Genomic DNA, 27,925 nt, shown 5'->3' on the forward strand with positions numbered 1-27,925 from the left:
TAAGGAACGATATCTGTGACCAGCAAGTGATGATTAGAATGTTCTCTACGGGGACCTGTTGCGGTGTCTTCGTATTGTGGGCGCTTGCTGTTACTACACATGCAGCTCATTATCCTATGTACCTCGCATTCTCTGCTAAGCGCAACTCGTCCGGGTACTGGATTGTGAAGGTGTGTAATTCACTGTTTTTTTATATCTACTGTGAATATGTATAAATACATATCTTTCTTCAGCTAATTAATTGCCGGTCGCGCTGGCCGAGCGGTTCTAGGCACTTCAGTCTGGAACCGCGCGACTGCTACGGCCGCTGTTTCGAATCCTGCCTCGGGCGTGGATGTGTGTGATGTCCTTAGATTATTTAGGTTTAAGTAGTTATAAGTCTACGGGACTACTGACCTCAGATATTAAGTCCCATAGTGCTCAGAGCCATTTGAAGACAAGAATTAATTTGTGTGGGTCGCTGACAGGTGTTTGTATAGCAAATGATTCAAACTGTCGTATTGTTAAAAGAAAAGAAATAAAATTGAGGACCTAGCCACTAAATTAGAATTTCCGAAACAGCAATTTATTTTTCCGGACAGCATCGACAAACAGATTCAATTCGACGATAATAATTCACTTCTAGCTAGTCGCATCTGATGAGCAGACGATACTGATCGAATGGCGACCAAAACACAAATTACAGTCAGTTGTGAACACAGCCTGCCAGAAATTTGTTTGCTAGGGAATGAGCAACGGCAAGTGTGCTGCTAGCAAAGTTTCCCCCCACGCGTTATCACCGTGCCACTTGGCAGCGACAGACTCGAGTGAGGGAACGAATATTGCAAATATTTGTTAACCGATTGGATTATTTCCTGTCTTGCTGACTCTTTCGGCTGTTTAAGGGTACCCAGTTGAACTAAAGAGTGTTAGCTACTGGAATCGTGCAACACCGACTGCGACAACTTTGGTCACCGAAGCCTGTGCTGATACTAGTGACAGCAAACGAGTGACTCCGGAATGCATCCAGCCCAGTTTTTTGCCGTTATTGCTACCAATACTGTCCTTTCCTTAGCTTATTTCATACAACTTTTATTTCGCTTTGGCAGTAACCAACTTTTAATACGTGCATACAAGGTGAGCACGAACTCCACCGACAAAATTTCATACACGGCTTTTTATACATGTATACTAGGTGAAAATAAACCCCACCGGCAGATTTCCGGAGGTGGTTCATTGATACTTCCTGAGTGATGTGGTATAAGGGACCTGCGGTCTCCGGTTGCTGTACAGAGTAATTTTGTATTTACGATTTATTCTGTTTGCTACCCAAATTACTTTTGTTCGCCAGAAAATATTTTCATACCAATGAACAGCTTGCAATATGGAATCATTAAAATGTCTAACTCAGAGTACAGATACAAAAGAACTGTAATGTCATTGCCACTGGTGTCGTGTCAGTTCAGAATATCGGTGGCGCAGTTGGGCCACTCGTCCGTTGCATTCATTGTACCAACAAACGAGGCGTGTAAAGGCTGACTCTTGGTCAGTAAACCTGTCCACACAACATGCCACTGATCACGTGCAACTGACACAATCGAAAACAAAAATCCGAGGCAGAACTGATCAGTGCTGAATGCAAGCTCCAGGACAAAAAGTGGGCGTTAATACTGCCAGACAACAAGTATCGTGACAGAATGGAACAAATTTTAGGGTTGCAGAGTGTTCCACCAGTAATGGTCAATATGGCCAGCCCTGTTAGCCGTGCGGTCGAGCCCACGGCTTTCCGGGCGGGAAGGAGCGCCTGGTCCCCGGCACGAACCCACCCGGCGGACTTGTGTCGAGGGCCGGTGAGCCGGCCAGACTGTGGATAGTTTTTAGGCGGTTTTCATCTGCCACGGCGAGTGCGGGCTGGTTCCTCTTATTCGGCCATAGTTACACTATGTCGGCGATTGCTGCACAAACAAGTTCTCCGTACACCACCATTACTCTACCACGCAAACATAGGGGTTACACTCGTCTGATGTGAGACGTTCCCTGGGGGTGTGCACCGGGGGTCGAACTACACAATAACCCTGAAAGAGTGGTTCGATGTGGAGCGGCGGAAGGGGTGAAGTGGACTACGGCGGTCTTCGTGGGGTTGTGGACCACTGCTGCTGCACTGGGGACGGAGCCTCTCCGTCGTTTCTGGGCCCCCGGTTAACATACAATACAATACAATACAATGGTCAATATGATAGAAACGATAATTCAAAACAAAAACGTCCGGTAAAAACGGGCTCCAAAGCGCATGACTTAAGAGATCTGAACACTTCAGCTAAGATACTATGACACAAATCACTTTTACTGAAACCTCTTTGCTTTCCAGATTTTGGAAGGGGGTAGTACAGACAAAAACAAGAAAATATTGCTCAGTAAACGGGGACTCTACGACGTATACCTTAAGCGCTTCAGTACCAGAGATCTGTTGCACAGCAGCGAAAATGATCAAATGCTCATTGCTCTTAAGGTATACATTGTAGAGTCCATGTTTATTGCACATTTTTGTTTTGTTTTCAACCATACTACCACATTTCAAAGTATGAAAAGCAAACATACTGCAGTGGAAGAGATTTGTTTCACAGTATCATCTATTAAAGGGAGTGCCTACACTACGCTAGTCCGTCCTCTTCTGGAATGCTGTTGCTCGGTCAGGGATCCTTACCAGATAGGATTAACGGAGTAAATCGAGAAAGTTCAACGAAGAGCAGCACGTTTTGTATTATCGCGAAATAGTGGAGACAGTGTCACCAACATGATACAGGATTTGGGATGGACACCATAAAGACAAAGGCGTTTATCGTTGCGGCGGAATCTTCTCACGAAATTTCAATCGCCAGCTTGCTCCTCTAAATGCAAAAATACTTCTTTGACGCCAACGTACATGCGGAGAAACCATCATCATAATTAACTGAGGGAAATCAGAGCTCGCACGGAAAGATAGAGGTGTTCGTTTTTTCCACGTGCTGTTCGAGAGTGGAATAATAGAGAATTACGGTGAGGGTGGTTCGATGAACCCTTTGCCAGGCAATTACATGTGATATGCAGAGTATCCATGTGGATGTAGATCGCTGTTAAGGCATGAATTTTACAGCCCATATTTACTAGAAATTTTGGTTTAGAATGATTATTCCTCTCATATCCCTGAATATTCAATATTCTTTTGTTTATAAATGTCCGTTTTCATCGCATACACTGTACAATTCATAATTACTGGTTTCGGCCGTTGCCATCTACAGAACTGTTACAAATAGATAAGTGGTGTAACCAACTAGGTTCAATTAGCTGAACCAAAATCTACAACTGGTCTAGCGATTCGTAAGAAAAATGAAACTATTAACATGCCAGAATGAGATTTTCAATCTGCAGCGGAGTGTGCGCTGATATGAAACTTCCTGGCAGATTAAAACTGTGCGCCGGACCGAGACTGGAACTCGGGACCTTTGCTTTCCGCGGGCAAGTGCTCTACTAACTGAGCTACTCAAGCTCGACTCGCGCCCCGCCCTCACAGCTATACTTCTGGCAGTACCTCGTCTCCTACCTTCCAGACTTCACAGAAGCTCTCCTGCTAACCTTTCAGAACTAGCACTACTGGAAGAAAGGATATTGCGGAGACATGGCTTAGCCACAGCCTGGGGAATGTTTCCAGAGTGAGATTTTCACTCTAAAGCTAAGTGTGCGCTGATATGAAACTTCCTGGCAGATTAAAAGTCTTGAACTCGGGACCTTTGCCTTTCGCGGGCAAGTGCTCTACCAGGTAGGATACGAGATACTGGCAGAAGTAAAGCTGTGAGGACGGCGCGTGAGTCGTGCTTGGGTAGCTCAGTTGGTAGAGCACTTGCCCGCGAAAGGCAAAGGTTCCGAGTTCGAGTCTAGGTCGGGCACACAGTTTTAATCTGCCAGAAAGTTTCGAACTATTAACATGATAAACAACCACACTTACCACCCATACGTAGCATAAGAATATTCTGATGCAGGTGTCAACATCAAAATCTATAGATCTAGGTACACAGAAGGTGCTGGTGATGGCCTGGATACGTCGAGTAATTAAACAAATACTTGAGGCCAGTAGAGGGTGCTAATATCAGTGTACGTAAGTAACCAGTATCGTTAATTCTGTACCTGAGATCCTGTATGCGTGGGCACTTATTAAAATTTCTTCATAGAGGAAAATGAGCGTCTGACAACGAAACATCAAAAGACATAAAGTATGTGTCCTCGGAGTCTTTCGGGCCGGCATTTCTAAGTAAAGCCTTTTCGGTTTTGACGCTGCGTCAATTCGAATAAAATTTTCGGAAGCTCGATAATTTTATTCGAATAAACGCTGCTTGGAAACCGAGAAGATTTTATTCAGACATAAAATATGTGGAAATAAAAATCATGCTTAAAATCCACATAAAACGTGTAAAAACTAATAATAGAAACCTACTAGCCTCGTAAAATAAAAGTACATAATTGCGTAAAAGTCAGAACAAAATATTTTATTGTTTCTGCAACACAAAACATTTAAACGTAAACGAAAATGTAAGACAGTTAACAAGACAGTTGACTCTTGATTAAAATCTCGATAGCTGATGACACATTCGGAGCGGAATCTCTGTGGCACCTCCTCGTGCCTTCTCGGTAAGAAGTTTTCGTTTTGCAGTGAAGGAGCTTGCGAATAAGGCAGGTGGTGGCTGGCGCACACGAGCACACACCAGTTTGCTGCGGCATTCGACGCTTCTAAAACTGAATATATATAAAAACTGAATGTATCAAAATAATCAGTCATGTTAAATTCATTCTGTTCATTCAACAGTAATCCCAGTAGCCATTTCCTTTAAAATTTCAATTTCTCGTTTTGATGCCTTACTCAGTTCAGCCATAATAGCCTCTAAATAACTTTCCACATGTTTTACTTCATCCAAATATGTATCGAATACGGTTTTATTTAGGCTATATGCATATTATGTAGAACGAGTCTTGAAATTTCTTCCCGTCTGATCAATATAAAACATTTCGGTTGTTGGCATTTGATCCTGTAGACGTTAGATTCTAAATATTTGTTAGTGTTATTGCGAACTTTGTGGTGTCGCTCAGAAACAACAGTACCTTTCGTTTTAAACCCAATTTTTACTCTCGCTTTTTCTGAAGGATTGTGCAGCATTGTATGACAAAGCAATAAAAAACTTCTTTCCTCTGGACCTTCTGACTCCTGTCATGTATTTTCGACTTTAGTTTCTCTTAAAGGTTAATTACATTACTGTCAAAAAAACTTGACTGGAAAGAGACAGCAAATACAAAGGGTAAGAAGTCGTATGTTGCTAGGTCATACAATGGTGCAGTTGCCGAGAGAATAGCACAAACCTCCAGAAAAACGAGAGAAAAATTGGAATTCAGGCGAAAGGCACCGTTTTTTCTAAGCTACACCACAAAGTTGGCAACAAAAGCGACAAATATTTACAATCTGGTATCTAGAAGATTAACTGCCAAGACTGCGAAAAGATATATATTGGTGCGACGGGAAGAACTTTCAAGACTCGTTTCAGAGAGCTTGTATACAACCAAACTAAGAGCGTATTCTGTACACATTTGGATAAAGAAAAGTATATGTCAGGAAATATAGAATATAATATGGCAGTGTTGCATAAGGCATCACAAGGACAGTTATTGAATGTACTGGAGAAATGGAAATTTACGTATACAGAAAACGGCAACTGGGATTACTGCTACCAGGTGAGAAAAGGCTGGACCTTTTTCATCAGCTACGCCATAGGAAAACAAAAACTTCTTAACGAGAAGCCACGAGGCGGTGCCACTGTCTTTCCGCTAAGATTGTGTCATCGACTATCGAGATTTTAATTAACAGTCACTGTCTTGTTAACTGTCTTACACTCACGGTTATGTTTAATTGTTTTGTCACGCAGAAAGGTTTCGATTTATGAATGTCATGTCACTTGCAAACTTTCTATTCTGATTTTGACACGATTATATGTTATCTACTTTTCCAGGTTAGTAGACTTCTATTATTAGTCTTCACATGTGTTATGTAGATTTTAAGTATGGGTTTTATTTCCACATATTTCATGGCAGTTGATGTTTTATTGTCAGATGCTCACTTTGCCATATGAAGTTATTTTAATTCATGACTACGCATACTGGATTTTAGCTACTGAATTTACGGTACTGGTTACCAGTGTACTCTATTAATAGAGCCCTCTACTGTCCTCAGTTATTTGTATAAATACGGGGCATATCCATGCCATCACCAGCGCGTATCGTGTACCCAGATCTATAGATTTTGGCGATTATACCTTCATCACAGTATTTTTATCCTGTATATGGCTGGCAAGCGTGGCTGTTAATCATGTTAAAATTTTTATTCTTCTTATGTATCACTAAGCCTGTGCCAACTGGATCTGGTTAGTTACACCACCGTGTTTCCGTATGTAACTATCTGATGATGGGGATGGCCAAAATCGATAATTGTGAATTGTACAATTTATGTGATCAAGACGAACCGTTACAAATAAAGTGGCATAACGTAATCGCAGACTCATGTACGGACTTCATGCCTTCATTTGCTAAAGTGACCATTATTCTCAGGTCGCTTTGCATAAAAAATTTCAAAATACTTAAAATTAGACTTTATCCGGCTCCATAGCCAACGGGTCAGCGCATCTGACTCCTATGCGGAGAATACGACCTCAGTTCCTGGTACTGGCAGTACTTTTCCTCTGTGAGAGAACTGCAACAGTTTCGTAATGTCAACTGAGAAGCTGCTTGACTGAGAAGTAGCGGCTCCAAGGTTGACGACCGCTGGGACAGCTGTATCCTGAACCCATCATCTTCCATATTTCATCCTCATGGCAGGACAGGACGGACAATTGGTGTCGCTTCTCAAACTAGTAGGGGTCTGAATACATAAGAATAAACGTCTAAGTTAAACTCATTCCTTACATTCGCATGACGCCACGCGGCAGCAGAGGGCACGTTGCTTGCCGCAACAGCTTGGTCTTTAGGACCTGACCTCCTAGATCAATTTCATTACATTTTTCGTCATTTATGCGTTTGTACATACGATATATATGTATTTACAACACTTTTGCAGACAAAACAGTGCTTCTACATCTATCCGCATCGATTGATTACAGCAAAAAAAAAAAAAAATCGTATCCCTGTTTGTCGGTAAGACTGCTTCCACAATGTTTAATACAGCGTGGTTTGAGAGAGTCTGTTAAGCGAGAGATCTTTTCTCAGACTAAATAATCCTTATTATGACGTAGCCTATCTATTAGTGGACGAGGGATCGAACGTTTATTTATATCTGACTACGAATTCTGTAGCACTGGAAAAGCGTCCTTCAACTTTGTTATAATCAATCTGTGTGAGTTCTACATGTAAACGGTCGGTGAAATGGATTTGACCACGCGCCAGTATTATTAATACATTACAGTAAACGTATTGGAAGAAATTAGTGTGCTGCTTTTACGGGAGTAGAACGATCCTGCCGTTAGAAGGGTGATGCAATAACCTGGTGTCAGAGTAATGGTGCCGATACTTTCAAAGCCTGTTGATGCAACGCAGTGGACACGCGTTAATTGATCTGGACGCATGAAGAACGAATGAAGAGGTTAATTCCGTTTGACACATAGCATGGCTTTGCCCACTATCTGTCGCTCGGGAGAGGGAGGGGGGGGGCAGGAGGGTGATCTGTCAATATGATAAAACTTTGGGCTCTCTTTTACATCAACATCATTGTTCTAAGCCCATAAATTCAATTTTCCTAAGTTGTGCCGCTCATAACCTCAGTTATCATTTTTCTCTCGAAACATGTTCTCCCCGACGCTTTTCGGTCCACATACGTTGGGTTTTTATTTTGTGTAGTTATGCAAAGCCATAACGTCTCTTATTATCAATACGAACTTTTTCCTCAGCGACTGCTGCTGACATTTGTGTGTTTCAGATGGACATGGATCACTCGTACGACGTGGGCTGGCAAGTAAACGAGGCGTTCGAAGCTGCCGTGGACGTCGCCGTCAGGACCTGCAGGAAAGGCGAACTGTTCGATATCACAATCCACTTCAAAGGTACGCTACCTTAAAACAAGTAATGACTGTATCACACTTCTGAAACTGTGAACTGACATACTGAGAAAAGGGAGGTTTTGTTCTCAATCAGAAAAATACCATGATTTTGATATACCACGGAAATTTTATAAAGTTCTTTTTGAGTAACGAAACGAAATAACAAGCAATCAAAAGGTAATAATTGCACGAAGTGCTCTACATAGATTATTAGAGGTTGATGTTTGCAAATACATAATTCTTTGTATTATCTATGCTTCAAAATCTACGAGAAACTGTTTGATTACATTATAACATACGTGAAAGTACACTGTTTCCTGCGGATTTCTGAAGGGTGCATCACTGTCTCTAGGTTTCTCTCCATTATTGTAGCTGAATCCGTCCTCCTTGCATCGGGGTGTGGTACACACATCTTTCTGCCGGCTGACCTTTATGGTAATCCACTGGCCAAAACAACGACTACGAGGTTACTCACCATAACCTTTGAGGAACATCTTTTTGACACTGTTCAGCATCACACAACAAAAACAATAACAACAAATATATTAATATACGTGCCGCCTGTTCTTCCGGACATGTCCGAAATAACAGATACCATTTGGATCTGGCAGCCGTTATGAATCAAGACACAAAGGAGTTAATGGCATTTAGCTGCTAGTGGGCGTTAATTTACATCAGACGAGGCTGGCCACTCATCCCTTCAGTGCAGATGCACACCACACTCGAATTCTTACGGTAGTCGGCGAAACGCCACGAGTAATGAGGGTAATCGGCAGGAGTATTACGTCAGTAGTGTGTGGGTAAGTTGAGAGTCTACATACGACGGGAGACGTGGTAGGTTAGTCCGTGCAGTTACGATGATCACTACGTCGGGATGGCTTAGTCGTCAGGGCATCTGTATAGTAAGCAGGAAACCTGGGTCGGTTCGAATCCGAGTCCGACATAAATTTCCAACTTTCCCCAATTATGTAATTCAATGCTCACTAGTAGCTAAATGTTATTAATTCCTTTGTGTCTTGAAATATAACAACTTCCGAAACTGTAAGAAAAAACAAACAAATTTACGGTGCCTAGGGAACGATCGTATAGGATAAGAAGCTGTCTTGAGCACAGAGAAAGCGCTAAGTGCTGTAGTGGTGACAGGCAAGGTTTGGTAAATGTGGGTGGTTGGTTTGTCTACATGTCTTCATCATGGGCCTCACACCACTACTTCCATCGTAGCTGTCCATATTAAAGTACTTTCGAACAGAGCATACAGCAAACTGTGGGGCCACGTAGTTCACTTGCTTGATGTGGCAGATATCCCTAACGCTTTATCTGTGTCAAAGAAGCCTTCTAAACATTTTTACACCACCCAAGCCTATTTGTGAGAGTGCGACAGACCGTGGTCCAATGAATGCATGCTCGTGAGCGACAGATACGGAATATTTTGCTGTCAGTATCTGACTTGTGAATATAGAAAAATGAATTTTCCTTCGCCACTCAGAAATAAACGAGTCATCAGACATCTGACTGGTTTGATACGGCCAGCCACGAGTCGCCAAATTCATCTCAGAGTTAAATTTGCAAACTACCTCCTCAGTTACTGTATGTAATGGATGTATTCGTATTTCTGTCTCTCTCTTCAGTTTTTACCCATTTAGCACAGTGGAAGTCATTCCCTGATGTCTTAACAGATGTCCTACCATCCTGTCCCTTAATCTCGCCCGAGTTTTCCATATTTTCTGTATTTTCTCGCCTATTCTGTGGAGAACCTTTTCTTTCCTTACCTTATCAGTCCACCTAATTTTCAGCTTTCTTCTATGCACTACATCTCAAAGACTCCGATTCTCTTGTGCTCCCATTTTCCCACAGTCCATCTCTCTCTACCATACAATGCAGAACATTCTCAGAAATTCCTTCCTCACCTTAAGACTTATGTTAGATACTAGCAAACCTCTATTGGCCAGGAATCATCTTTTTGCCAGTGCTAGTCTGCTTTTTATGACCTCGATGCTCTTTCCGTCATGGGTTATTTTTCTAAGTAAGGTAACAGAATTCCTTAACTTTGTCTACTTAGTGATTGTGTATTCTTACAGTGCTCATTTCTGCTACGTCTCATCGCTTTCGTCTTTCTTCCATTTGCTGTCATTACACATTCTGTACGCACTAGTCATTCCATTCATCACATCCTGTAACTCTTCTTCACTTTCACTAAGGATAACAACGTCGTCCGCGAATCTTATCATTGATATTCTTTCTTCCTCAATTTTAATCCCATTTCTGAAATATTCCTTTATTTCCGTCACTTCTTCTCCGACGTATAGATTGAACAGTAGCGGCTAAAGATCTCACCTCTGCCTTCCATTCTTTTTAATCCGAGCGCCTCGTTCTCGGCCTTCTGGTTTTATTGTTCCATCTTGGTCCTTGTACATACCGTATATACCTGTCTTTTCCTATAGCTCATCCATCTTACACCATTTTGCATTGTCGAACGATTTTTCCTAGTCGAGAAATCCAACGGGCGTTTTTTGATTTTTCTTCAGTGTTGCTTCTATTATCAAACGCAACGTCAGAACTGCCTCTTTGGCGCATTTCACTTTCTTAAAGCCAAACTAATCGTCATCGAAAATCAATTTTCTTTTCCATTCTTCTGCGTACAACTTGAATGCATGAGCTTTTAAACTGATTAAGCGATACTTCTAGCACTTTTAGCCTCTTGCTATATTCGGAATTGTGTGGATGATGTTTTTCCGAAAGTTTGATGGTGTCACCGGTCTCATACATTCCACACATTAAAGTGAATAGTCGTTTAGGTGACACTTCCCTGATGACTCCTGTTTCTTTGGTCACGTCATCAGACACGTTTTCCTTGTCGGAGTGGCCTTCAGTGCAATCTTGCCATCTATCTTACCTCGCTCCTGCATTAAACAGTGTGAATCTCATTGCACTCTTAATGTTACCATCCTTGTTTTTAATTTCACCGAAGGCTTTTTTGAATTTCCTATATGCTGAGTCAGTCCTTCCGACAATCATTTCTTTTTGATTTCTTCGCATTTTTCGTGCAGCCATTTTGCCTTAGATTCTTATATTTCATGTTTATTTCGTTCACAAGTTACTTGTATTTATGTATTCCTCAACATTTTTGTAGTTCATTCTTTCGTCGATCAACTGAAGAATATCTTCTGTCACCCATTGGTTCTTCGCAGTTACCTTCCTTGCACCTCTAGTTTCCTTTCCAACTTATGCGACTGCCATGTTTAGAGATGGCCATTCTTCTCCAGCTCAACTGCCTACTGAACTTTTCATTATCTCTTCATTCTTCAGTATTCCATTATCCTACTTCCCCTCACACTAGTTCTTCCTAACTAGTCTGTTCATCACTACTAAATTGTGATCTAAGTGTATATCTATCATTACAATCCAATATCTGATTTCTGAATTTCTGCCTCACCCCGTATCATCTGGCCTCCTCTTGTAACCACTGAACAGGGTATTCACTATTACTAACCAAGTCCATATTCTCCCGTAACCATTTCTTCTACTCCTAGTCTTAAACCCGCATCTCAGTCCGCCATGACTATTAGATTTTCATTTCCCCTTTATGTACTGAATTATCCGTTCAGTATCCCCACCTTTCGTTGGTCATTCAGTCTTTCTCTCATGGTCACCTAACCCTGGTAATCCCCTTCCGGAGATCCGAATGAGGGACTACTCTGGAATATTTTGCCAGTGGAGAGATTGTCATTACACTTTTTCACTTTTTTCAGTTACAGGCAACATGTACTGTACACACAAATCGTCTCTTTAACGCACTATTTTCCATTGCCTTCTGCATTCTCATACTGTTGACCATTTCTGGTTCTTCCACGTTTTAGGAACTATTCCCCACCACCTCAAGGATATGTGAGTGCCCTGAATCTCTGTCCGCTCTTTCGCCCTCTTTGACAAGGCCGCTGGCAGAACGAGGATGACAATTTATGCCGGAAGTCACCAGCGGCCATTACTGGTGATTTCTATTTAAAATTTAAGCAATGTTGAGGTTAACCCGGCAGCGAGAATGTTTCTATTACCACACAAAGACGCAAGTCCTAAACCGCCAGTGCACATTTCTGAAATGTACATAGTGTTAAAATATGTATTCCACACTTTTAATGGTGGTAGTTTCGACCGAAACAGGGCAAAAATGGTGAGTAAACTTGTACTCTAAAATGCACACACTAAGAACAATAAATACATGATCATCTTCGCTATTGCCATAAGTGAGTAGGACCTTACATGATACCAACCAGGTTAACTGCCTGGAAATGTCGTTCATGCATGATGGAGCACCAGCTTATTTTTTCTTTTTTTTTTCGAAATAGTCGTGGACACATCACCTAGATATTTAATGGACAATGGATAAGTCGAGGAGATCCAGTACAGTGCTCATTTCGTCCCTCCGACCTTAATTCCTTGGTTTTTTGGCTGTGGGGACATTTGAAATCTTTGGTGCGAGCAAAGTACCAATTACACAGGAACGGGTCATCAGCGCTTGCTAACGCATCCGTAATCAGTCTGGTGTTTTCAGAGAGTGCGCGATTCCCTAATATGTCGGTCGGAAGCATTGACACCATATTGAGCACCTCTAAACAGATAGATGTGTTTTCATTACGTGGCAAGGAGGAACAAGTGGTCGTAGCTGATAAGGTACACGTTTTAGGATCCATGTACATTGAAAATATTTTCTTGCTTTGGTCCATACTATATGTCACCCACTCCTTCTTCATTTACGAAATTGTCACTTTGCAGCTGTTAATCTTCTAGCACTGAGACTGACACTTCAGTACAAGTTTAATACTATAGGAAAGGATGATATTAGGTAATGTTTATAAAAGAATTATAGCTTCCGTAAAATTTTGTACACATGTATATAGTAGCACAATATTCGACTCTTATGTCTTCCTTGCCTGTGGATGAAATAGAGATCCTGGGATTTATATTTCACAGTAAAGAAAAGAAGTTTTTCAAAATGACGGTGTACGATTGTTTATTTAACACTTTTTTTCATGTTAGAACAACAAAATTTCATAGCGAAAACTCTTTTCCTACTTGTCTATAAGTACGGCTCTCTCATGATGACCACAAATTACAGAGCACGATATGAAGACAAGGAACGATGTTCCTTCACACATACATGTTGCCAGCTACTGAATTGTGCAAAGAACACGCGCATGGAAGACAAGTTATATGCTAGATGTCGACTCAACCACAACTGTAAAGCGACTGAATTGGCGGTAATTTTATTTCTGTATATTATAAAATGATCTTCTACAAAAGGTTATGGTTCAAATTAATATTTGTATTGCTTTCCTGCTGTTCAGTAGAGAATAATTTAAACAAAGCTACAGCTTTTAAAGTTTAAAAAAAGTAATGACAAAATTAGTGACATAAATTGTTTTAAACAATAATGAAATACAACATTTGAAATTTTTAATTATGCAACTTGTATAAGGAAGTGTGTATTTAGCTTTGCTAATCATTTCAATGTATTTACGAAAAGTTATGTATGATTTTGAAAAAGACAATAATTTTCTATTTATTGAATAAATAATTTCCGTAAACAAGAAGGTAAATAATATTTTGGCAAATATCTCATGTATGCGGCATTTTTGGTAACTCATGTAGAGAGGACCCTACAGGATAACTAACTTCCTTAGCTCAAGCTTAACTCACGGAAATATGTATAATATTATTACGTTATTGATATATTTAGAAAGATAGAAAACGAATTGCGTAGCTTTCAGGCGAAAATCAGACTAAGCATTACAGAAATGCAGGTTTTTACCGCTAATTTCTATTATCTCAGAATGTTGTCATACTTTTTTTTTTTTAAGTCTTCAGTCTTCTGACTGGTTTCATGCAGCCCGCCACGTTTTCCTCTCCTGTGCCAACCTCTTCATCTGAGAGTAACACTTTCAACATACGTCCTCAATTATTTGTTGGATGTATTCCAGGCTCTGCATTCCTCTACAGTTTTTTGCTTTCTACAGGTCCCTCTAGTAGCATGGAAGTGATTCCCTCATTTCTTAATACATGTCCTGATCATCCGGCCCTTCTCCTTGTCGGTATTTTCCGCATATTACTTTTCTCTTCGATTTTGCGCAGAACCTCTTCATTCCTTACCTTATCAGTCCACTTAATTTTCAACATTCGTGCAAATGCATCGATTCTCTTCTGTTCCGGTTTTCCCACAATCCATATTTCACTACCATACAATGCTGTGCTCCAGACGTACATTCTCAGAAATATCTTTCTCAAATTAAGCCGATGTTTGACACTTCCATCATTGGTTATTTTGCTGCCTAGGTATCAGAATTCCTTAACTTCATCTACTTCGTGACCATCAGTCCTGGTGAGTTGCTCACTGTTATCGTTTCTGTTACTCCTCATTACTTTCGTTGTTCTTCGCTTTACTCTAAGTCCATATTCTGTATTCATTAGATTGTTCATTCCATTCAGCACACCACGTAATTCTTCTACACTTTCACTGAGAATAGCAATGTTATCAGTGAATCATCATTGATATCCTTTCGCGTTGCTTCTTCGATGTAAAGATTGAACAGTAAGGGCGAAAGACTACATCCATTTCTTATATCCATTTTAATCCGAGCTCTTCGATCTTGGTGGTCCACTCTTATTATTCCGTCTTGGCTCTTGCACATATTGTATATTACCCGTCTCTTCATACAACCTGCGCCTATTTTTCTTAGAATTTCAAATATCGTTAAACGTTTTATATTGTCTAACGATTTTTCCAGGTCAACAAAGCCTATGAACGTGTCTTGATTTTTCTTTTGTCTTGCTTCTATTATCAACTGTAACATCATAATTGCCTCTCTGGTGTCTCTACCTTTCCTAAAGCCAAATTCATCATCTAACATATCTTCAATTTTCTGTTCCATTCTTCTATATATTATTCTTGTCAGCAACTTGGATGCGTGAGCTGATAAGGTGATTGTGCGATAATTCTCGCACTTGTCAACTATTGCAGTCTTCGGAATTGTGTGGATGATACTTTTCCGAAAGTCAGATGGTGTGTTGCCAGACTCATACATTCTACACACCAACGTGAATAGTCGATTTGTTTCCACTTCCGCCATTGGTTTTAGAAATTCTGATGCAATGTTATCTATCCCTTCTGCCTTATTTGATCTTCAGTCCTCCAAAGCTCTTTTAAATTCGGATTCTAATACTGGATCCCCTATCTCTTCTAAATCGACTCCTATTTGCTCTTCTATCACATCAGACAAACCTTCCCCCTCACGGAGGCCTTCATTGCACTCTTTCCTCCTATCCACTCGCTCCGCTGTATTTAACAGTGGAATTCCCTTTGCGCTATTACTGTTACCACCCTATCTTTTAATTTCATCGAAGGTTGTTTTGACTTTCCTGTATGGTGAGACTGTCCTTCCGACAACCACTCCTTTTTCAACTTCTTCACATTTTTCTTGCAGCCATTTAGTCTTAGCTTCTCTGCAGTTTCTATTTATGTCATTCCTCAGCAACTTGTACCTCTACGTTCCTGAATTTCCGTGAACATATTTGAGCTGCCTTCTTTGATCGATCGCCTGAAGTATTTCTAGAGTTTCCCATGGTTGCCTAGCAGTTACCATCTTTGTACCTACGTTCTTATTTGCAACTTCTGTGATTGCCTTTTTGGGGATGTCCAGACCTCTTCAACTGTACTTCCTGCTGAGCTATTCCTTACCGTTCTTTCTATAACCTTAGAGAACTTCAAGTGTAAATCATCATTCCTTAATGCTTCCGCATCTTACTTGTTTGCCGTATTGATTCTTGCTGACGAACTTATTCATCACTACTAAAAAGTGATCTGCTACTATATCCGCTCCTGGGTACGCCTTACAATCCAATATCTGACTGTGTATCGTTGTCCTACCACGATGTAATCTAACTGAAATCTTCCCATACCACACGGTCTTTTACAAGTATTGTGATTCATGAACACAGTATTCGCAGTTACTAGCTCAAATTTATTACAGAACACATTTATTTTTCTCCTACCTCATCCCCTTTCCCAAGCCCATATTCTCCTGTAACCTTTTCTTCTGCTCCTTCCCCTACATCTGTATTCCAGTCCACCATGACTACAAGACTGTAGTCTGCCTTTACTTACTGTATTATCTTTTCAATATCCTCATATACGTTCCTCTCTATCTCTTCGTCTTCAGCTTGCGACGTCGACATGTGTACCTGAACTGTCGTTGTCGGTGTTGGTTTTCTATCGATTCTGATAAGAACAACCCTATGATTGAACTGGTCATAGTGACATACTCTCAGCCGTATTTTCTTATTCATGACGAATTCTACTCCCATTATACAATTTTCTGCCGCTTTTTATATCACCCTATACTCAGATGACCAGAAATCCTTGTCTTCTTTACATTTCCCTTCACTGATCCTTACTATATCTAGATTGATCCTTTGCATTTTCTAGCTCCCCTACCACGTTGAATCTTCTGACATACCAAGCCCCGACTCGCAGGACGTTATCCTTTCGTTGAGTATTAAATCTTTTTCTCGTGATTACTTTCCCCTTCCGGAGATCCGAATGGGGGACTATTCCGGAGTCTTTTACGAATTGAGAGATCATCATGACACTTTTCAATTACAGGTCACATGTGCTGTGGACACACGTTATGTGTCTTTAGGGCAGTGGCTTCTATTGCCTTCCACATCCTCAGGCCGTTGATCTTTGCTGATTCTTCCGCCCTTAGGGACAGTTTCCCACCTCAAGGACAGGAGAGTGCTCTGAAACTCTGCCTGCTTCTCCGCCCTCTTTGATATGGTCTCTGGCAGAATGAGGTTCATAGTAGCTTGGTTTATAATAACTACAACCTATCGTCATAAGAAGTACCTTTCTTAACACCCTGTATTTACACGGAATTTATATCCTTCACCCCGGCCATGTACAACGGTTTGTTGTATTATAAAAATTCTTGTCTGCTGTTATTATTATATTCTGTGCATAACTTCCGCATCTCAACTTTTTTAACATTGAGAAGCATAATTAAAACGTCTCAGTTTTGTCTTGAAGGTTCTATTTTGGCACTTTCCTGCAATGGTTCGCTTCCGCCGTCACTGTAGCTCTGTACCAAAACCAGTGACGAGCAGCAGGAAACGGAATATTTTGCAGACCAAGTAAGTTTCCGTAGCTATCGTTATAACCAGTGTTTTCGTTCAGGCTCACCAGTGTAATTTCAAAATGGGTTTAGCCCGTGTATTTTTAGAAATTCCTGCGCATTTTGAGACGAATGATAAGTCTGTGGTTTGGATTCCGACGCTCCTAAGATGCCCGTGAGCAAAGGTAGGTCAGAATTTCATTGGCATACCTCATCAACTCCGGTCGCAAATTAGCGGCAGACACAGCAGCTTGGATGTCTCATCGTCGTGCTTGCCGCGTTGTTTTCCAAGTTGAGATGTAATTTTCTGCCGTAGGTCCGGGAGACCCGGCGCCGCGTGACGAGTACCCCATGTTCAGAATACCGGCCAGACACGACTCCGCCTTAGGGGGCAGCGGCAACGCGACGGCGTCGTGGCAGGACGCGGCGCGCCTCTGCCGACGGCGGCGCTCCCACCTGGCGGTCGTCAACACCATGGAGGACCTCGCCGCGCTCACCGGCTCTCTCGACCACCGGTCGAGGGCCTACATCGGAATTCGAAACCACAAGGGAGCCCTCATCGATCAATACGGTAACCTTCCAGCACTTTCAGTTCTATGCTCCGCACTGCTCTTACTGTAATGACTACCTTACCGCCCGTTGCTACACGCGCGTAGACTGTAATGGCCTGCAGAGATTTTGTTTTTTATGGTCGATTTTTTATATACTTTTCCTTTACTTTACGTCTACGGCGAAAACATTTTGTTAACAGATTACCGGTTTCGGTCTTTAATGACAATCATCAAATCTGTTTCATAAAAACAAAGTCCTAATGTACTGCAGCCACAGTGGTATCGTCAAATGTTAAATGCGGAATCAGCACCAGCATCGTCAAATACATATAAATAACATCACGTGATTGACACCATGACTCGTGCATGTGATGTTATTTATATGTATGTGACGATGCTGGTGCTGATTCCACATTTAACATTTGACGATGCCACTGTGGCTGCAGTACATTAGGACTTTGTTTTTATGATACAGATCTGATGATGGTCATTAAAGACCGAAACCGGTAATCTATTAACAAAAAGTTTGTGGCCATAGACGTAAATTAAAGGAAACTTATTACATATACGGGTCACTGTTTTTTCGCGACGATGTCGCAGCTTGTGATTTTTTATATTGTTCACAAATTGCTGCAACCTCTGAGCTTTTCAAGGTAATTAGGGTCATGTAAGCATAGTCTTTTCTGAATGTTTTTCTGACTATATCCATAGCAACTTTCATCGCCTAACAAAAATTTCGTTGTATCAAACCAAGAAGTGAAATACCAGTTTTCTTAAATTTAGCTTTAAATTTTTTAATGTAAAGAAATATTTTCTTAAAAATTTTCTTTCCCTATTGCACTCCGTTAAAGGCTGAATTTCCAGAAACACTGAAACTCGTTTGTTTTTCTCTAATATCTAACCGAGAAGTTAAATATCATTTGTCATAGATGTAGCCCTAAAAGTCCTTTAGTAGTTCTTTAGTAAGTATTTATTTTAAAAACAACTTTCACCTACTATTTAACCCCTTAGTGACTGAATTCATAAAACGCTGAAACTTGGATTTGTTTATTTGTGACCGAGAAACCAAATGCAAATTTTCGTAGGTCTAGCTTCAAATTAATTGCGACATTTTCCAAAAAAAACGCTTCATCCTCTATTTCACCCTCTTAGGGTTAGAATTACGAAGAACCTCATCTTAAACGACGCTTTCAGTATTAGATCCAAATGGTTCAAATTGCTCTAAGCACTATGGAAGTTAACATCTGAGGTCATCAGTCTGCCAGACTTAGAACTACTTAAACCTAACTAACCTAAGGACATCACACACATCCATGCCCGAGGCAGGATTCGAACCTGCGACCGTAGCACCAGCGCGGTTCCGGACTGAAGCGCCTAGAACCGCTCGGCCATGTAAGATCCACCCCTCCTCCAAATTTCAAGTTTCTGTTCTTAACTGTTGGTCTGGGTGATGATGAGTTAGTCAGTGAGCCAGGGCATTGCCTTTTATTACGAGACAGAGAAAAGTAACAATTCAAGTAATATACAGGGGATGGACAAGAATAAGGAAACGCCGCGATAAATACATGCTTGAACATACGAAGATGCAGATGCTAGCCAAGCCTGCACGATATGGCTTTGTATTTGACCTCGAACTGCACCAACTGTGCAGTGTTCTCATTACTTTGCAAGTGTCACTCGTGTTCATACCAACGTTCTGTGTATCACAGCTAAGTGAATTCTAAAGTGGCCGAATCATTCATGCTAGTATAGTAAGTCTTTCCGTAACAGTGGCAGCAGAAGTGTTTGACGCCTCAAAAGGCACCCTATCGAAGGTTTATACCGCATACGGAAAAAGCAGAAAAAGTATCACCCATTAAGTCACTAGGTGGTCGCAAGTGTTTACTGAGTGATGGTGACAGGCGCTTATTGGAGAGGATTATGCCGAAAAATAAGAGGACGACAGGTGCAGGTCACTGCAGAACTGAATGTCCCACTCGCTAACGCTGTCAACAACAAAACAACCCGAAGGGTGCAAGCAGAGCTGGAATTCCAAAACCACTCATCAGCGATGAAAATATCAAAATGCCCGTAACAGGAAAACGTGGTGCCGAGGCCATAAAGTCTCGACTGTGGAGCAATTGATGAAAGCCATTTGGTCAAATGAGTCATGTTGCACACTGATTCCATATTCTGGCCGAGTTTACGTCTAAAAGAGTGACACATGGCGGGGATTGAGCGATGATTTGGGCAGCCGTATCGCGGTATTCCATGTTCCACGCGATTACTCTGCAAGGTAGCCTTAATGCGAGGATTATGCGACCACTTAAGCAGATGAGATCCGTCCCATGGGACACTGTTTAGTCCCCAGTGGTGATGCAGCGTTCCAAGACGACAAGTTTCCAGTTCACACAGCTCGCATAGTCCAGGTTCTGGTTTTGTGAGCACGAGGATGAATTGTCACATTGTGGTCTCGCCTGCAGTTCTGACTATTTTGCAGAAGGAATGGTGTAATATTCCTTTGGAAACCATAAAGGGCCTTTATTTATCTATTCGGAGAAAACTGGAAGTTGTTTTGATGCCAACAAGTTTCCTATGCCGTATTTGGAATGGTAATATGTTGCTACAACACTTTTTTTCATCCTCATACACGTGTAATGGTAAAATCTTGTGAGTTCTCAGGCCGCGTCAGTATCCTGTACAAACGTTTTCAGTACTCAACATTTCGAACTCAGCTATTTGATTCACGTTTCGACTGGTGTCACTGGATGGCTGAACACTGCTGAAAGAAAGTCAACTGAACACATTCAGTCCTTTACTCATTTGTTTCGTATTACTTGATCTTGATTGTTCATTTATCTTATTGACTTATTTACAAAATTTGATACTATACTTTTTTTTTTGGTCATCAGTCTACTGACTGGTTTGATGCGGCCCGCCACGAGTTCCTCTCCTGTGCTAACCTCTTCATGTCAGAGAAGCCCTTGCAACCTACGTCTTCAACTATTTGCTTGACGTATTCCAATCTCTGTCTTCCTCTACAGTTTTTGCCCTCTACAGCTCCCTCTAGTACCATGGAAGTCATTCCCTTAGCAGATTTCCTATCATCCTGTCCCTTCTCCTTATCAGTGTTTTCCACATATTCCTTTCCTCTCCAATTCTGCGTAGAACCTCCTCATTCCTTACCTTACCAGACCACCTAATTTTCAACATTCGTCCATAGCACCACATCTCAAATGCTTCGATTCTCTTCTGTTCCGCTTTTGCCACAGTCCATGTTTCACTACCATACAATGCTGTACTCCAGGCGTACATCATCAGAATTCCTTAACTTCATTGACTTCGTGACCATCAATCCTGATGTTAAGTTTCTCGCTGTTCTCATTTCTACTACTTCTCATTACCTTCGTCTTTCTCCGATTTACTCTCAAACCATACTGTGTACTCATTAGACTGTTCATTCCGTTCAGCAGATCATTTAATTCTTCTTCACTTTCACTCAGGATAGCAATGTCATCAGCGAATCGTGTCATTGATATCCTTTCACCTTGTATTTTAATTCTACTCCTGAACCTTTCTTTTATTTCCATCATTGCTTCCTCGATGTACAGATTGAAGAGTAGGGGCGAAAGGCTACAGCCTTGTCTTACACCCTTCTTAATACGAGCACTCCGTTCTTGATCGTCCACTCTTATTATTCCCTCTTGGTTGTTGTACATATTGTATATGACCCGTCTCTCCCTATAGCTTACCCCTACTTTTTTCAGAATCTCGAACAGCTTGCACCATTTTATATTGTCGAACGCTTTTTCCAGGTCGACGGATCCTATGAAAGTGTCTTGATTTTTCTTTAGCCTTGCTTCCATTATTAGCCGTAACATCAGAATTGTCTCTCTCGTCCCTTTACTTTTCCTAAAGCCAAACTGATCGTCACCTAGCGCATTCTCAATTTTCTTTTCCATTCTTCTGTATATTATTCTTGTAAGCAGCTTCGATGCATGAGCTGTTAAGCTGATTGTGCGATAATTCTCGCATTTGTCAGCTCTTGCCGTCTTCGGAATTGTGTGGATGACGCTTTTCCGAAAGTCAGATGGTATGTCGCCAGACTCATATATTCTACACACCAACGTGAATAGTCATTTTGTTGCCACTTCCCCCAATGATTTTAGAAACTCTGATGGAATGTTATCTATTCCTTCTGCCATATTTGACCGTAAGTCCTCCAAAGCTCTTTTAAATTCCGATTCTAATACTGGATCCCCTATCTCTTGTAAATCGACTCAAGTTTCTTCTTCTATCACATCAGACAAATCTTCACCCTCACAGAGGCTTTCAATGTATTCTTTCCACCTATCTGCTCTCTCCTCTGCATTTAACAGTGGAATTCCCGTTGCACTCTTAATGTTACCACCGTTGCTTTTAATGTCACCAAAGGTTGTTTTGACTTTCCTGTATGCTGCGTCTGTCCTTCCGACAACCATATCTTTTTCGATGTCTTCACATTTTTCCTGCAGCCATTTCGTCTTAGCTTCCCTGCACTTCCTATTTATTTCATTCCTCAGCGACTTGTATTTCTGTATTCCTGATTTTCCCGGAACGTGTTGGTACTTCCTCCTTCCATCAATCAACTGAAGTATTTCTTCTGTTACCCATGGTTTCTTCGCAGCTACCTTCTTTGTACCTATGTTTTCCTTCCCAACTTCTGTGATGGCCCTTTTTAGAGATGTCCATTCCTCTTCAACTGTACTGCCTACTGCGCTATTCCTTATTGCTGTATCTATAGCGTTAGAGAATTTCAAACGTATCTCGTCATTCCTTAGTACCTCCGTGTCCCACTTCTTTTCGTATTGATTCTTCCTGACTAATGTCTTGAACTTCAGCCTACTCTTCATCACTACTATATTGTGATTTGAGTCTATATCTGCTCCTGGGTACGCCTTACAATCCAGTATCTGATTTCGGAATCTCTGTCTGACCATGATGTAATCTAATTGAAATCTTCCCGTATCTCCCAGCCAAGTATACCTCCTCCTCTTGTGATTCTTGAACAGGGTATTCGCTATTACTAGCTGAAACTTGTTACAGAACTCAATTAGTCTTTCTCCTCTTTCATTCCTTGTCCCAAGCCCATATTCTCCTGTAACCTTTTCTTCTACTCCTTCCCCTACAACTGCATTCCAGTCGCCCATGACTATTAGATTTTAGTCTCCCTTTACATACTGCATTACCCTTTCAATATCCTCATACACTTTCTCTATCTGTTCATCCTCAGCTTGCGACGTCGGCATGTATACCTGAACTATCGTTGTCGGTGTTGGTCTGCTGTCGATTCTGATTAGAACAACCCGGTCACTGAACTGTTCACAGTAACACATCCTCTGCCCTACCTTCCTATTTATAACGAATCCTACACCTGTTATACCATTTTCTGCTGCTGTTGATATTACCCGATACCCATCTGACCAGAAATCCTTGTCTTCTTTCCACTTCACTTCACTGACCCCTACTATATCTAGATTGAGCCTTTGCATTTCCCTTTTCAGATTTTCTAGTTTCCCTACCACGTTCAAGCTTCTGACATTCCACGCCCCGACTGTATAACGTTATCCTTTCGTTGATTATTCAATCTTTTTCTCATGTTAACCTCCCGCTTGGCATTCCCCTCCAGGAGATCCAAATGGGCGACTATTCCGGAATCTTTTGCCAATGGAGAGATCATCATGATACTTCTTCAATTACAGGCCACATGTCCTGTGGATACACGTTACGTGTTATTAATGCAGTGGTTTCCATTGCCTCCTGCATCCTCATGTCGTTGATCATTGCTGATTGTTCCGCATTTAGGGGCAATTTCCCACCCCTAGGACAAGAGAGTGCCCTGAACCTCTATCCGCTCCTCCGCCCTCTTTGACAAGGCCGTTGGCAGAATGAGTCTGACTTCTTATGCCGAAAGTCTTCGGCCGCCAATGCTGATTATTTATCAAAATTTAGGCAGTGGCGGGGATCGAACCCGGGACCGAAGACGTTTTGATTATGAATCAAAGACGCTACCCCTAGACCACGGGTCTCATCCTCGATACTATACTGTAGCCCTGTGTCACTATAAATGCTAATAAAGTAAATGATAAATCTGCTCATATCATTAATAACGAAATTCGACTATAGCACTATCAAGACTAACATAGAGCAGCTAGAACATTGTTTTTAACTTATTTCTGTTCCATAATAATATCAAATTTTGTAAGTGCTCGAAAAATACCTCTGAGTAGCAAAGGACGTGCTTGACTGCCTCCACACTGCTTGGGCATACGAACTGACGTGGGGCTGTGACAAAGTGCGAGGCCTATTTAAAAAGTAAGGTTCGATCGGTCACGAAATGGAAGCCACAGCGAAAATGAAAAATGTTTCATTTGAACAGTAAGATACACCTTCCAACTGAAACATACAGTCGCTGCTCCGGCTGAGATATTTGTCGTAGCACTGTACCAACTTTCCAAAGATCTCGTCACAGAACGTAGCTGCTTTCTACCAATTCTCTACGCTGACCTGTAGCGTGTTGTCTGTGCCAAAATGTTGTCTTCATACCCAGCGGTCCATGTGAATGGATACGAAACTCTGAGGAAGCCAAGAGCAGGCTGTATGCTGGGTTATTAAACACTTCTAATCGAAAACGCTGCAGCAGCTTGTTCATTGCCACTGCAGTGTCCGGCGGCCGGGAATTGTCATGAAGAAGGAAATGCATGACTGTTACACTGTGTGGGTTGCGTAAAATGGGTCGAAATCACTCAAAGGCACTGACACTCGGCGGGAGGCACTATTGTACTAGGCATCTTTACGTGTTAACAGTGGGCTTCGAAGTGAAAAGAGCGCCGTGGCGCGATCGACGGGCGAGCTAGGCACACCGTACAACTCACCTATGCAAAGCTTCATTGGATTTTCAGAGTGGTTTCCATTTCGCGATTGATCGAACCTTACTTTCCGAACAGCCCTCGTACATGAATATAAATCTCTCGGTGTACATGCCGCGTCAGTTCAGGATAAAACTCCAAGCTTTCGACCACTACCTCCATGGTCGTCGTTAGGGCTAAAACTGACTGTCGTGAACTAGCGAGGTTCCCACTCTTATATGCCAAGGACGGCTTCTGATTGGTTGGAATACGTCATAGCAACAGCGATATGGCGCGTAGTGAAGAGGTGCCCTCTACTTCCATAGATGTAGTTTCTATCCCGCGTTGCTTGCAGCGCCATCCCTTGCCATCGAGCACCAGCGCCACCTAAAATACAGGTATTTGGAAAAATCAGCGGTGGCTGAACACAGACTGCTTAACAAGCATAAGATTTTATTTGAAGAAACCAAAGTAATAGCCCACGCATCGAATTACTGGGGCTCTGTGATCCGGGAAGCAGTCGAAATTAGACTTAGCGATAGTAACTTTAACAGAGACAACGGCTATGCACTTAGCAACACTTGGAAGAGTGCACTGGATAAAGAAAAATCGCAGAGAAAAACGTCCCGCACTTTACCTCCTGATTCAAGGGATGGCGCTGCAAGCAACGCAGGATAGAAACTACATCTATGGAAGTAGATGGCACCACTTCACTACGCGCCATATCGCTGTTGCTATGACGTATTCCAGCCAATCAGAAGGCGTCCTTGGCATATAAATTGGAAACCTCGCTAGTTCACGACCCCCCCCCCCCCTCGGGGGGAATTGAAAATCATTAAAGGAAAAAAAAATAGTTCACGACAGTCAGTTTTAGCCCTGACGACGACCATGGAGGTAGTGGTCGAAAGCTTGGAGTTTTATCCTGAACTGGCTCTGAGCACTATGGGACTTAACATCTATGGTCATCAGTCCCCTAGAACTTAGAACTTCTTAAACCTAACTAACCTAAGGACATCACACAACACCCAGTCATCACGAGGCAGAGAAAATCCCTGACCCCGCCGGGAATCGAACCCGGGAACCCGGGCGCGGGAAGCGAGTTTATTCTGAACTGACGCGACATGTACACCGAGAGATTTTTATTCAAGAAATACGTCGCGAAAGACTTCGTAGCCATATCAGCCCTCGCACATATCGACGAAACTTGAGGGACGAGAAGACAACGCGTTAAAGCGCACTAACGCCACAAAATGTCAAATCAGCGGTAACAGAGCACAGAGAGGGGTATGGCCAGGTTGTGCATTTGGAGAACATGCGAGTGCCAGGTAGGGAAAGTAATATTTACAGAAGGAAAGTCTGAGACAGTTGAACTATCGGAGAATGAGTACAATTTCAATGGAGATGACGGCTACAGATTTCTGTCTTCGTTGTTACTATTACGGAAATAAGTAGCCAGACACGGCGAGAGAGGAACATAAGCGATTACTGAGGCTGCACAACAACAATATTTCAGATTCATTCTCTGTGTTTGCTGTCAGCACTTACCGATTGACGACGGCGCACCGAAAGCAGCCTGAAGATTTTACCCATCAACTCATCCGCAAAAGCGTGGGGAAAGCCGCCTTTTACGAGGGAAAGCGAAACTGTCTTCTGACAGCAGCCATCTAGGAAGACCAGTAAAATCCTGAAGAATATCCCAGCAGATGGATCGGAACGTCGGTCGTTGAAGTAGTTGGAAAAGAAATTACTTGCCTAACGTTTTACCATCAGTGACAGAGGCCACGGAAGCATGTTAACTTATTTATTTTCGCGCTACTATTTAATCTAGCAAGCACCGTACTAAGGCCATCCCCTGGTAAATACTCGTCAGAATTGTGTCCCCGAAAGAGTACCAGATGATAGGGTAACGTCAGACTTACATGGGTAAGCGACTTGGCTACTGTGACTACTTGAGAGTGTAACGACAATTCCACGAGGGTAACCTCGTAATTCTATTCATGCTTCCTAACTTCCAGTACATCTTACGAGTTGTTAAATACATGACAGCCGACGGTTTGCCCATTCTGTGTAGAAGAATGCACACGATCTGACGTTCTCGAGAGCACATTGTAGATCTATATGCAGGTCCGGAGATAGCCGGCCAGAAAGGGTGGAATGACACATTTATAGAGGTCTTGTCCCAGAGTCCTAAGCTGGGAGGGATGCGATGGTGAGGCCCTAATTACGTTCATTTTTATGTGAAACTGGCTGAGTGGACTTAGTTCCAGACTTCCCTCCCACAGAAAAATCCGAGGAGGAACCAGAATCCAAAGGTGAGTCATCCGGCATCGAAGTCAGATGACCCTAACAGTTATTATTATTGTTATTATTATTATTTTTCATTTCACGCGAACGGTCGCATTAACCACCGTCTTTGTCTAGTTTTAAAAATAATACATAAATGCTACGCTAATGCATTTTTTATTATTTTATTTATTATTTTTATAAGTCATTGTGCTGACCTTGTCCTCAGGGTACTGAACATAATAAATTACAATACAAAATGAAATAGCATAAAACAGAATAAAAGCAAGCTCAGATTACACTTCCGGTAATAACCATTCGGCTATGGAGGCAGTTTCATGACGCACAATACAGTTTGTATGGCATTATTGTTAATCTTGGACAGAGGATTATGGACATCTCATATAAGTAGCTAATAAACCACCGATTAGATAAAATGTCTTCCTTAACAGAAAATAACCTGTATGTGACCTACCTTTTCTCAAAGTTTTTCGCAGAGCTTCTGAAACATCATGTAGTACTCAGGAGTGTGGATGTGGAAATTAAATCGATATCAGCTGTCGTCAAATGTGACTGTTATTTTTTGCTGTCTGCAGGCTCTCCAGTGGATGTCGATAGCACTTTGATGGTGCAGCCACCGTCGCCAGATTTCGACGTCTGCTACGTGGCTGATCGTAGCTTCATGATGTACCCGGAGCCCTGCGAGTCCAAAGTCAGCTACGTCTGCGAAAGGCGCTTCGCTTGAGAGCTGTTGAGTACGTCGCTCATCTGGATACACTTTTACACAAGTGTCGACTCAGTGATGGGGCTTTCGAGATATCCATTACCGAATAGTTTGCTTAAATTAGTGTGTATTTTTAAATGTGGAGAATAAAGTAATAATTTCAGGATCAATGGAACATAAATCAGTAAATAAACAGACATGCAGTTATGAAATGATTCCTTCTCCTTACATTATTTGAAGAGTTTCCTCCTTCGAG

The 27,925-nt window shown here is 41.8% G+C and overlaps 1 protein-coding gene across 1 annotated transcript; it reads left to right on the forward strand.

The window, feature by feature from the left end:
- Positions 1 to 27,881, forward strand: LOC126234430 (uncharacterized). Its single transcript, XM_049943124.1, has 4 exons — positions 1 to 170; positions 7,964 to 8,087; positions 17,562 to 17,816; positions 27,542 to 27,881. Exons 1-4 carry the CDS (start codon positions 30 to 32, stop codon positions 27,688 to 27,690), a joined length of 669 nt encoding a protein of 222 aa, XP_049799081.1. The 5' UTR covers positions 1 to 29; the 3' UTR covers positions 27,691 to 27,881.
- Positions 27,882 to 27,925: the final 44 nt, after the last annotated feature.

The sequence above is a fragment of the Schistocerca nitens genome, chromosome 2 (genome assembly GCF_023898315.1).
Source record: "Schistocerca nitens isolate TAMUIC-IGC-003100 chromosome 2, iqSchNite1.1, whole genome shotgun sequence".
Lineage (NCBI taxonomy): Eukaryota > Metazoa > Arthropoda > Insecta > Orthoptera > Acrididae > Schistocerca > Schistocerca nitens.